Source organism: Patagioenas fasciata, chromosome 27, assembly GCF_037038585.1.
Source record: "Patagioenas fasciata isolate bPatFas1 chromosome 27, bPatFas1.hap1, whole genome shotgun sequence".
Classification (NCBI taxonomy): Eukaryota; Metazoa; Chordata; class Aves; order Columbiformes; family Columbidae; genus Patagioenas; species Patagioenas fasciata.
In genome coordinates this window covers 3,668,671-3,681,245 of record NC_092546.1, presented here as the reverse complement: position 1 = coordinate 3,681,245, position 12,575 = coordinate 3,668,671, and the positions used below count along the sequence as shown (strand labels likewise).

General features: G+C 48.9%; 1 protein-coding gene across 7 annotated transcripts in view; it reads right to left on the bottom strand.

The window, feature by feature from the left end:
- DOT1L (DOT1 like histone lysine methyltransferase) overlaps nt 1-12,575 on the bottom strand; it is a 61,321-nt gene that overhangs the window by 26,976 nt on the left and 21,770 nt on the right. For all 7 annotated transcript variants that reach the window (XR_011735945.1, XR_011735946.1, XM_071799753.1 and 4 more), the window contains exons 7-10: nt 11,584-11,646; nt 3,732-3,787; nt 1,204-1,283; nt 449-517 (exon numbers count right to left, since the gene is read on the bottom strand). Coding sequence is in view for 5 of the 7 variants with exons in the window: in XM_071799753.1 (XP_071655854.1) it covers nt 449-517; nt 1,204-1,283; nt 3,732-3,787; nt 11,584-11,646 (268 nt within the window). In the remaining 2 variants the exon portion in view is untranslated. The remainder of the gene's footprint in view (nt 1-448; nt 518-1,203; nt 1,284-3,731; nt 3,788-11,583; nt 11,647-12,575) is intronic.

The following is a 12,575-nucleotide window of genomic DNA, read 5'->3' as shown; positions in this document are numbered from 1 at the left end:
AGTGGGATTTACCTGTCCAAATTTAGACAGTTACAGTATAAGGAACTTGGATGCAATTAGTCACTGCAGCGCTTTGTAGTTAAAGAAATGAATCACGCCCTTGACACACCTTAGTTCTCTTCAAATATAAAAGATGCCCAGTCAGGGAAACACTGACATTATAGAGACAGAAACGCTGACGTTATAGAGACAGAAACGCCGATGTTATAGAGACAGAAACACAGCAGGATGAACCCCATCAAAAGTGTGTTTCTTTGTTCCAACATGGGGTTCTTTTTGTTTGTTTGATATTAAATAGAGGTCACTTTGACATGTTTGCTATAATAATACAACAGTACTTCTGTGCTTAGTTATACAACTCCTTAAAAAGCAACAAAACCCCTCTACAGACGTGTTCAGATAACAAATACAGCACAACTGTAATAAACAATAAAAAGGGCAGTCATACCGCTCAAGTTTCGACTGTTAATTCGAAAGTTTAGAGGTGCAAAAGGTTTTGAGGACACAATTCTCCCACCTGGAAAAAAGAAATAAAGGTAAAGTCAGCTATCACTGCTTCTTCTAGAAGTGACAACTTATTAAATGTAACCCGGTACAGAGCCCTGAGGAGCAGCCCCAATCAAACAGCTTAAGTTTGGGGGTTTTATAGTTTGCAACAGAGCCCAAAAGTCACATTATTTAGCCCAGCACAAAGCTGTGTTATGGGAAGCCACAGCTTCTTTGTTCATGCTACGTGGTTTTATTTTCAGAAATACTTATTTTTGTCATTTCTGCCATAATTGTTACTTATCCAAGCAGTTGGGAAGAAAAAAGACATGGCGGGCCATGGCGGGGTGACCGGGCCTCTCGCCAGCACCGTCCGCAATGGGGCTTCTCGGGAACCGCACGAGACACCCGGTGAGCGTCCCCATTTTAACACTTCTGAGTTAATACCCAGTAAAAACGCGGCAAGTAATGAGAGGATCCAGTAACAGAACCGAATGTGCGGTTACAGAGGCCGGTACCCCAGGCCAGGCCTGTGCAGGGTGGGCTTTGCCAGCGGCTCCTCCCGCCCCACAGGTAAATGTGCCCCCGACTAACCAGGGAGATCACAGTAGATATTAATATGGGAGGTAAGAAGGCCAAGAAAGACCCATTGAGGCACAGACACTCCCACAGTAAGCGGGAAAGCAAGGGGAAAAAGGCTGAAGTTCCATTTGTTACCTTCCTTCATGTTGGCAAATCGCTCCTTCAGCTGGTGATCCACCTCAGGACCAAAGGCAAAATTATTCACAAAAATAACACTGCAAGATAACGGTTTAGTTAAGGAACAGGGACAGGCAGGTGGCACCCGAGTATTCACATACAACCACCCCACAACCACCGCTTATCAAACTGAAACACTGCTCGTGCCCGACCACAGAGCTCCTTCCATCACACGAGCGCTTTCCTCGTGCTCCATGACACCGGCCAGCGCTTCACCCTCCGCGTTCACAGAACTGCCCACGGAACTACATCTAAACCAGCTCTGGTGGTTCCTCTCATGGTCGAGTTTTGCACCGTACGTCTCAAAACCAACGTGCAAAATGTTTTCAACACCCCTGCCATGGGGGATCGAACGCCAACACAGCGACTACCAACACGCTCGTGTGATAAGCAATACTCTCACAACAAACACACCGTTACTTCTTCGAATATCACAGCAAAATATCAAAGTATATTTTCTTTTCTAGCTGTAAATTCCCCCATAATGTAAAGAGTTGAGATCCCTCAGCACATTTTGCCCGTCCCAAACCCAGCACTTCACCCAACCCACACCAGAGGGTTTGTATCTCTCTTTCCTTCTGGATTAGGTTTTTACTCCTGAAATAAAAACAGTCATAGGGAGACAAAGAAACCTACACATAGGTAGAAGCACAAACTGATAAAAATGTTTGGGAAAGAAACACATCACAGATTTATTTTGAAGAGCCTGAGCCTGGTCTAATTGTCCCTGGTGCCCGTTTTCTTGCAGCAAGAGTCCCCAGCACCTCTTGGGATCTCGCACAAGCCGCTGAGCACCCGCACCCCAAACTGTGAAAGCCCTTCTGGCAAACTGCTTCAATATGAAGTGATTTCTGTGCAAGAGGTTTGTTTGAGAACTCCCCTCCTAGAGCCTCCACGCACGAAACATGTTCGGCAAGGACACTGAGTTTAAGAGCAGCAGCCAAAGCTATTAAAAACCACAGATGAAAAAAATGTTTATATACCAAGGGAAAAAAAGAAGAGTTATTCTTGCTACGCCTTGCTCTTGGAAATTTGGGAAACCCTGCCTGGCAAGTAAGGCGAGCAGGGGTTTCTTCCTCCTCCTTCCCTCCACGTGCCAAAAAAAAGAGGCCTTGCAAAGGAGCCAGGAATATTAATGGGACTAAAACACATCCAGGAAAGGAAGGGGAATATAGCTTGCCAGATATATATATTTTTCCAGTGTTCATTCTGGCACATTTGTGTGCATATGAGAGAGGTGCAGGAGCCCCCAGGCCACCCTGATTCCAGCCTCTCCTGGCACGCGTTGCACCAGTACAGTCAATGGGAACACTGGTGTCAGCACCAGCACAAACCCAGCGTGGGTACCAACGCAGCTTCCCCGCGCGGGAAATCACAGCTCGGCCTCTCGGGGGAGCCGGCTCCAGGGTGAACTCATCAGACACTCAGAGCTGATGTGAACCACGCAGAACAAGCACAAACACCCAACCGCTGGCAGCAAAAAGCCGCTGCTTCTTGCATTTCTGTGTCAGAGAGCAAGGTGGCTGTGGATCAGCAGGAGGCAATGAGTTGCATGCCTCGCAAAACGGGTCTCTCCCAGTGCTCTGCGTGCAGCCTGGTGTACCTCAGCTAAAATAATAATTTAAACAGCTAAATTTGTTCCAAGAGAAGCTGCACAGAGAGCAGAGGAGCAAACAACGAAGCTAAACCATGCTATGTTTGAAGGCTGGGACAAGTCCGTCCACAATTCAAACGGTAGCTCCAGAAACTTAACTGGGTTACGCTCTAACGCAGAAGTTAACAGCTGGCAGACGCCTTCCTGCTGGAGAACCCTTAAAACCGTGTATTGGAAGAGATCCAGAAACTGTCACAACCCTGGAGACTTTCTGAGCCCTCTCTGACAACCATCTCCTGTTCCCCTGACACCACCATGGCCCTTTTACACCTTATCTGTCCATAAGGCTGAAAGAACGCAAAGCCTTTAAAAATACAGAATATTTATTGCTTTTAACCTATTTACTCCCCTTTTTCGTGACTATCCACAAGGAGTCTGACCCTCCGTGCAGATCTTCACAGAAATAAATCAAGACAAACAGCTTAAATGAATTCCCAATTTAAGTTGGAACAGACTCACTTGGGTCTTTTGCCCTGTTTTTTTAATGGAAAGTGAGCAGAGCTGTGTGCACCGATAGCCAAGATAATTGGTGTTTTGCCAGAGTCACTGACATAAACTACAAGCATATGCAAAACAAACAAGTTTATACTTCTCTGTAGAACAGAATTTATCTTGGATACACCCTTGTACGTGCTATCACGGGACGTGCATTTAAACCCAATTCTTCTAGTTAGAAAACAGGATCTAAAGAGGCCAGTATAAAAGTTGGCAGATAGACTTTTGGTATTTGCTATGGAAATTCTATATAAAAAGTTGGCCGGTCTCCCAATTTCCATTATACAAACTCCCAAATATTGAGTTCATAAAGCAGCATTCAATTGCTGTACTGTACCTTGTGTTTGCAATTCTCTCTCTCCATTCTTCCGAGAGGAAGTCACCTCTTTCCAGCTTAAAAACAGACAAAAGAACACAGAAACACACACAAGTTAACGTTGTTCCTTTCTGCCCCACGTCCCCTTGTTTTGCACCAGGTCAGAGACGCTGCACCCGCTCAGAGATCCTACTACAAATAAAGGCCAAATTTGGCAATAAATATATTATGACTTCATTGACTTATCTAGTAGCTTTCTGATGAAACCACATCAAGCCCCAAGTCAATGCCCACAACTACAGCGCTTTTCCACACATGAACGTTCCTCAGTTACGCTTGTGAAATGAGAGGAACCTACGGGCCAGGCCGTGTTGCGCCATAAGCAGGGCAGGAGGGCTGGGGGAAGAAGAGAAGAGAGAAAAAATAACACACAACTACATAATTCATGATGATGACACACTTGGAAGGGGAAAGTCAGATGATGGTTCATATCAGAACCTGGGGAACATCAAAGCAGCGGCTGCTTGGATCCGTTTCCGCCCGCCCCGCTTTGCGAGGTGAGAGGCGAGCGTTCTGTTTCCAGTGCTCGCTCTCCTTGTGCAACGGCTCCAACAGAAGCACCAACAACACCTTATTGTGTATGTTCTAATCTAAATAGACGCTCGGTGCAGCATCAGAACAGTTCTAAACTAAGAGTTCTGGAGAGTTGGGCAGGGAAAATTTAATGAAATAGAACAAGGGAGGTGTAGAGTCTTAAATCTGGGCAGGAACAACCCCAGGTTCCAGTGTAAGTTGGGGAATGACCTATTAGAGAGCAGTGTAGGGGAAAGGGACCTGGGGGTCCTGGGGACAGCAGGGTGAGCATGAGCCAGCACTGGGCCCTTGTGGCCAGGAAGGCCAATGGTACCTGGGGTGGGTTAGAAGGGGGTGGTCAGTAGGTCAGAGAGGTTCTCCTGCCCCTCTGCTCTGCCCTGGGGAGACCACACCTGGAATCTTGTGTCCAGTTGTGGCCCCTCAGTTCCAGAAGGACAGGGAACTGCTGGAGAGAGTCCAGCGCAGCCACCAAGATGCTGAAGGGAGTGGAGCATCTCCCGTGTGAGGAAAGGCTGAGGGAGCTGGGGCTCTGGAGCTGGACAAGAGGAGACTGAGGGGGGACTCATTCCTGGGGATCAATATGGAAAGGGGCAGCATCACGAGGATGGAGCCAGGCTCTTCTGGGTGACAACCAGTGACAGGACAAGGGGCAATGGGTGCAAACTGGAACACAGGAGGTTCCACTTAAAGATGAGAAGAAACTTGTTCCCGGTGAGGGTGTCAGAGCCTGGCCCAGGCTGCCCAGGGAGGTTGTGGAGTCTCCTTCTCTGCAGACATTCAAACCCGCCTGGACACCTTCCTGTGGAACCTCAGCTGGGTGTTCCTGCTCCATGGGGGGATTGCACTGGATGAGCTTTCCAGGTCCCTTCCAACCCCTGACATTCTGTGATTCTGTGATATATGGAAACACTTTTTCTGGAGCTCTATATGCCATGTTTGTGAATTGAGGCCACCTCTAGATTATTTTGAAGAGATAATTTTGTCTCAAAGTCTTATTTATTCTTGTAGTAGATGGTTTCATGGTTGAGCAACCCAAACCAGCAGAGGAAAACCCACATGCAAGGCAACTGTATTTATTTTACAATTTTTGCAAGTCAGCTTCTATATTCCAGTCCTCTGCTCCACAGTTTCTAACGTCTACACGAGGTTTTCATACACTAACGGGAGAAAGAAAAACATTTGAATAAGAAGGAAGCGTGATTCTAACCCATAGTCTCGAAGAGAACAAAGAACCAGCGTAACACGAAACTATTTTGGAATATTAAGCTTCACATAAAGGTCTTGAAATGCAACCGAAGTGGCTGCTATACCTGATTAGGATCCGGTTACACTATATGTTTGTCCCATGGTTAGAAAGAGCACAGTTATAACCAAAATCTCCATGTTTTAACCCAATATAACACATGGAGGCTCAACACTTCTCCCTGTCTACTTTGGCACCATATAGCCGTGTAATAATTCAAATAAACCACAGCCCCACTCAAACCCATCTATTTTGTAGTGTAATGCTACCCTGGCTCATACTTAGCCACCAGTTGAGGGAAAATCTCACCAGGAAAAATACTGGAGTACAGAAATAACCAGGTGGTCAACTGTTCCTGGGAGAAAATCAGTTCTTTTTTCCCCTCCTGGATCTGCTGCATCCAAAACCAAGCACAGGAGCAATCTGATTGACTCATGACAACAACCAGCTGCTTCTTCTACTGCACCTGAATAAACAGCAGCCTGAGAGGGGAAAGTTCGGCCTCCCCCACCGACCGACATGGGGAGGCCAAGAAAACCCCCAAAATCCCAGTCAGCTCCGCGGTTTACAATAATATTGAGAGCGGAACAACCAGTAAGGAAATACCCGCACCCAGTAACTCCTGAGCAAGTGGTGCAGTAGCGAAACCACTCGGAACATGGTCCGTGATGGTCCCATGGGGGTGGCGGCCCCTACAAAGCCCTGGTGACAGCTCTGGAGCTCGGCCCAGCGTCCCCACCCCTCGTGTTCCTCCTCTCTCCGCAAAACTTAATCTCCTTAGTGAATAATGAATGGAAGGGACCATCTGTAATGCAGATATTTTCATCTGATTAGACAATGCAGGAGACTTGCTTTATCCAAAAGGATAATTAGCTCAGTGAAATCCGCTTCAGCGAGCTGCCAGCCTGCATTGTTTCTAAATTTAGAAGTCAAAAATGGTGGTTTTTTTAAACAGATAAACGTAGAGAGGCTGCAGGAATAGGCTCAGCGGTGTCAGATGCTGTGACTCGAAGAAAACCAGCGGGTGATGACCAGGGTGAGCACCGAGGGGCCCAAGGGAGCAGGTGAGGGAGGTTGAGCCCCGTGCGGCCAAAGCTGCCGGGAGTGCCCGCGGTGACGCCCCGAGCGGCCCCGCAAAGCCGTCGGTTCCCCCGCAGAACCCCTCGTCCCAGCAGGCCCCGTGCAAGCGCCTGGCTCGCAGAGCACCAGTCCCTTCTGCCTGGAAGACTACACATGGTTATTTTTAGGTTCCTGTTCTTTTCAAAAATAACCGGAGGCACGAAGCCAAACCTCCAAAATGTGGCATCGTTTCAAAGCCACAGGGGACGTTTGGAGGGCTTTTCGAATACCAAAACATCGAGTTTCCCGCTGAAATAGGGTATTCAAAAATATCTGGGACAAACAGATGTCTCGCCCTTTCCCCAGCTGCACGGACTGTTAAGCCACGGGAGTTTTTAAGCACAGGTAACATCAGTTATTCCCACAAACCAGCAGCTGCTATTGGGCAACAAGAGACAATGCGACTCCTACACAAGTCACTCTGTTTCTGCTCAGAACGGAGGAAACGAGCCAGACGGGGCACCTTAAACTTGATCAGAGCCCAGCTTACAGAAGCCAGGCTTCCAGTGACTTATGCACAACAAAGATCACCTCTAACCCCCGGCGAGCTTCCAGTGTTAGGAGCTCCTGGGCTTTGCGCTGAGCAGACAGCGTATGTCCATGGCCACTGAGCCATCAGCAACGCTGGCCCGGCTCTTCCTGCTCTGAATTTGGAGATTTGGAGATGATTTCTACCTCCCACTACAGAATAAATCACAGAATCCCAGAATGTCAGGGGTTGGAAGGGCCCTGGAAAGCTCATCCAGTGCAATCCCCCCATGGAGCAGGAACACCCAGCTGAGGTTCCACAGGAAGGTGTCCAGGCGGGTTTGAATGTCTGCAGAGAAGGAGACTCCACAACCCCCCTGGGCAGCCTGGGCCAGGCTCTGACACCCTCACCGGGAACAAGTTTCGTCTCAAATTTAAGTGGAACCTCTTGTGTTCCAGTTTGCACCCATTGCCCCTTGTCCTGTCACTGGTTGTCACTGAGAAGAGCCTGGCTCCATCCTCCTGACACTGCCCCTTTCCATATTGATCCCCAGGAATGAGTCCCCCCTCAGTCTCCTCTTGTCCAGCTCCAGAGCCCCAGCTCCCTCAGCCTTTCCTCACACGGGAGATGCTCCACTCCCTTCAGCATCTTGGTGGCTGCGCTGGACTCTCTCCAGCAGTTCCCTGTCCTTCTGGAACTGAGGGGCCACAACTGGACACAATATTCCAGGTGTGGTCTCCCCAGGGCGGAGCAGAGGGGCAGGAGAACCTCTCTGACCTACTGACCACCCCCTTCTAACCCACCCCAGGTACCATTGGCTTCCTGGCCACAAGGGCCCAGTGCTGGCTCATGCTCACCCTGCTGTCCCCAGGACCCCCAGGTCCCTTTCCTCTACACTGCTCTCTAAAACAAGCTTTTATGGAACCTGGGGCTATTCTGTTATAACAGCAAAGCCAAAATAAATCCTTCAGCAGGAGGTCACGGTGCAAGCGCAGGTACCTACTCCGAGCTCTGACTGACTCCATCGTGAGCAGAGAACAACAAGCGGCCGGCACTGAGGACACACGGACAACTCCTCCAAGGGCACCCCGGTTAGAACACATCAGCACCTTCTGCTACACAACCAGCATCGTGCCCCGGACACCTGGAGACGGCTCCGGTTTTGAGGCCACATGAGGATATTTACAGTTAGAAACCATGAAAACCCATCTGCCTCTTAATTGCAATACCGCTTTTTGATGACTGTACATGTGCAAGAATTCCCCAAGAAAGACTCTCTAATTATCTAGGCCTAATGACCTTAGAAAAGTCTCCTGTTTCCTTCAGACAACGGTTTTCTTGAAAAGAATGGGGTATGGTTAATCTTGGAAACCTCTGAGCTCCACGCAAAGAGAAACAAGAAGATAAAAGGAACTGAAATGAAGTGAGACGTGTTGGAAACAGGACATTCTAGTCCAAACCACTGGAAATGCAAAAAGCCCTCAAGTGTAAGGCATTCCCGCTGAATGTGAGCGAAAACGAGCAAAGAACACGGTTGTCCATGGTTGGTCGGGAATTAGACACAAGGAAGCTGAGGAGCAACTGGAACTAAACAACCAGAGCACAGGGATGTAAATATTTATAGCAAGTTGAAACAGTTGAATGCAAAAAACTAAGGAAGATTCTAATCAGAAAAGGTTACTCTCTTGTTTGTTATTTGTTTGGGATTTTCTTTGTTTGGTTGGGGTTTTTTTGTCTCAATTTTCCAATTAGAATCATGAAATTGAAGAGCCCATCATTTAAAATGACACTCAGCTCGTTTAACGGGATTATGAGATGCGATCACCTACGACGGCTGGAGATCGGGAGACTCCCAAACCCACATACACTGAGCCACCTTCCTCCCAAAGGGATCTGGCACCCAAGAGAGGCTGTGAGGAGCCACAGCCTGAGCTCCCGAACCCCTCAGACCCTTCACCAGCAGCTACCGGAGCAGTTTAACCCGCGATTGTCACCTGAAAGCGACCGCCCGACGAGGGTGTTTTACTGAACAGATCCGCACGTACGTGACTGCGTGTTCTGCATGGAACCACTTCTCAAGAGAGACTGCTTTCTGTGGCTGTGGACAAAGCAGGACAGAAGTACAGCCGGGCAATCAGGGTTTGTATTTTATATTGTCACTGGACTTTGCTCTTCAGAACTGACGTGTCCAAGCTCAGTAGTTCCAGCAGTAACAAGGATATTCCGGTGGGGAAGGTGACAAAGTGGTCACAGATCTGGCACAGCCAGGCGTCGCCTCACCAGGCAGCTGTTCCATGCGTGAAGTCAAAACCACCGTCCACATCATCCAGACAAAGCCGCAGGTGGGATCTGAGACTTCTCCCCCCTGAACTCCTGCCAAGCTTCCCTCCTCCCACACTTTATTCTTCTCAAAATATCTATTTTTTGATATGACTGCCTAAAACATGAGGGTGGAATTCACAAGTTAAGCTCCGTTAGTTACAGACTATCTCAATTCATGCTTATTCTGTCTCCAGCATTTGGATTTTTGGGAACCCACTCAGCATTTTGCAGGGACGAGGTTGTTTTCTAGAAAGATAAAGATACCTGTCTTTAATTCCATACTTTCCAGTGTCTTCCAGCTACATTACGAGACAAATTCACTCTCTGTTTAACGACAGTCACCTATAGAAAATGTCAGCTAAGGAGTTACTAAAGAAAACATACTTTTGGCAAGAAAAAGCAAACATAAGCCTAGGATGTTTGATGAAGCAATAAAAACTAAATTAAAATCTCTCCTGTGTGTCTAGATGTAAAAGACCGAAATCTCTTTAAGCATCACAACAACAAGTGGTAGGAAAGGCACTGAGACAAGAAGTGCTGCATGTGCTCAGCTGTCAGGAAAGGGACTCAAAACTCACTACAGCACCAGCCTGCCACTCGGGACGCTCAACATGGAAATGCTCACTGCTTATGGCAATCAATATGCTTTCAATATTTCAGTCCAAGTTCCTGCCCTATTCTTTAAATTACACAGCTCGTAAGCAGAGTATCTTCAGCAACAATTCCTTTCATGTCGTGCCAGCTGGGTGACACAAAGGAAAAATGCCATATGGCCACTGCATGCGAAGGAAAGCGCTCGGCGTTCCCGCGGCAGGAAGGAGTCAGCGGGCTGCTATCGGCGCTGCTGCAAACCAGCACCCAACGACACTGCGCTTCACAATGAAGACATTTTGGGAAGAAACGCGCAGAGGCAGGTGGCACCATCACCTTCTCCAGCCCACAGCATCCTTTGTGACAAGACAAACCCTCCGAAGAGCACCAGCGATCCCAGCAGGTACAGAACACCGGGAAATAAACGCTGGTCATCTAGAACTGCTGTTTGAGCCCATGCTGCTGGAACGCTAAAGCCACGTGGTTCGAACCATTCTGGAAACAGCAGTAATGGCTCTGAACAAAAGGAAAATGAAGCAACTCCCCACACGCTCGCCCACACGGTCCGAGTTGCCAGTGCAAGTTGTGAGCAGGAAAGAGCGGCCCGACTGGAATCAGGAACAACCTGCTCCATCCAGCCCGTGCCCTGGCCGCGGGGAAGTGGGAGGGGAAGCATAAATCCATGTACTCGCAAAACTTCCAGTGGGTTCCTATGGTACTGTGATTAAACACATTTCCTCAGTGGAAAGTGAGGAACCAGGCAGCAGATTTTCTTAATGACATTTAAGGAGGGGAAGAAAAGGAAAAGGGGAAGGAATGACACACGACAGTGCGTGACTCTGCACGTGCCTCACGCTGTCATTGAGGAGTGGAAAGCACATCCACAACGATTAACTAACATTTGGAGGAAGGGGAAAGTTATTTCAACACGTGCTGCTATAGCATCAAGCAGAGATGCCCCGTGGTGATCCACTGACTCCTCCTGCTCCAGCTCTGCCCTCCGAGCATCTCATTCCAAACCTTTCCAAGAATGAACCACCCCCTGGAGCGCCAGCTCAGCCCTCACCTCCGTCCACAAACCACCCATCCTGTCAACTGGCCCTGGGCTTTTCTGCTCTAACCCGGAACCCAAGCCCCATGGCACCAGCTCTGCCACCCCATCCCCATTCCAGGGGACCACACCATCCCTGCCTATGGAACAGAACCTTCGGCTTTTGTGTCTAGCAGAAGATCTCAGAACCCCAAGGAGGAGCTGCCGTGGCACCCAGCAGGATCCTCACACCACGCGGAGAGCGGGGAGAAAAAGAAAAAGGTAAAAGGAGGTTTAATACAAATGCCATTTTAGAAGAGTAAATCTTCTAAGAGCTTCTGAAAAGACCCAAAAGTGCTCCCAATAGCAGTAAAGAGGCCCTGGGAGGATTCCCGGAGAGCTCCATCCTGGGACGAGCACGGGAAGCAGATGGGACTGCCCACAGGACTTTACACATTCTGCACATCAGTGCGGATCACACAGTTTGCAGCTGAGTTTCACTCACTGTGTATTCTGCGTGTTTCTTCCCATACCATTTCATCCACTTCCTGAACTCTCTGTCCATCGTCTAGAAGAGGGAAGAAAAACAAAACCACATATTAGGACATCTTGTGTTACCGGTGACATCGCAGGAAAAGAAGCTGCAGCTCTGACAGTGTTCAGTGGCCCCCAAGGCTTTGGTTGGTTGGTTTTTGCCATTAACACTCACTGGACCAGCAGGCAGAAAACTACTGTGGTTCAGTTTCCTTAAAAATAAAGTCAAAGCTGGCATCTTCTTCTCCCACCTTCTCAAAGATACACGTTATACGCAACATAGAGTTGACACTAAAACCAGCACAGCCATAAGCAGCTCTGGTGCTGCGGTTCATAACCCCACGGGAGGTACCGAACGCAGCCCCGTCCGAGCACTGTAAGAGCTCCGCACTTACAGAATCTTGTCCCCGTCTCTAGAAACGGGCCACACGCAGCACAGCCCGTGCGAGTGGCAGCGAGGGTCCAGCTACACCTACACCAGAAAACCCAAGTGTCTGCGAAGACTGAAAGAAAAATGGCGATGTTTAAGATCTGACTGCGCACATGGGGAGGCGCAGATTGGAGGCAGCGGGAAAGGAGATGAGGGAGGGAAGAGATTGAAGTGCTGGAGTGGGTCCAGAGAAGAGCAACAAGACTGGGGAAGGGACTTGAACACAAGCCCTATGGGGAGAGGCTGAGGGAGCTGGGCTTGTTCAGTCTGGAGAAGAGGAGGCTTAGAGCTGAGCTCAGCACTCTCTAGAACGACCTGAAGGGCAGTTCTAGCCAGGGGGGATTGGGCTCTTCTCCCAGGCACTCAGCAATAGGACAAGGGGGCATGGGCTTCAACTCTGCCAGGGGAAATTGAGGCTGGAGATTAGAAAGCAATTCTGTGCAGAGAGAGTGGTCAGCATTGGAATGGCTGCCCAGGGAGGTGCTGGACTCACCGGCCCTGGAGGTTTTGAAACTGAGATTGGCCATGGCACT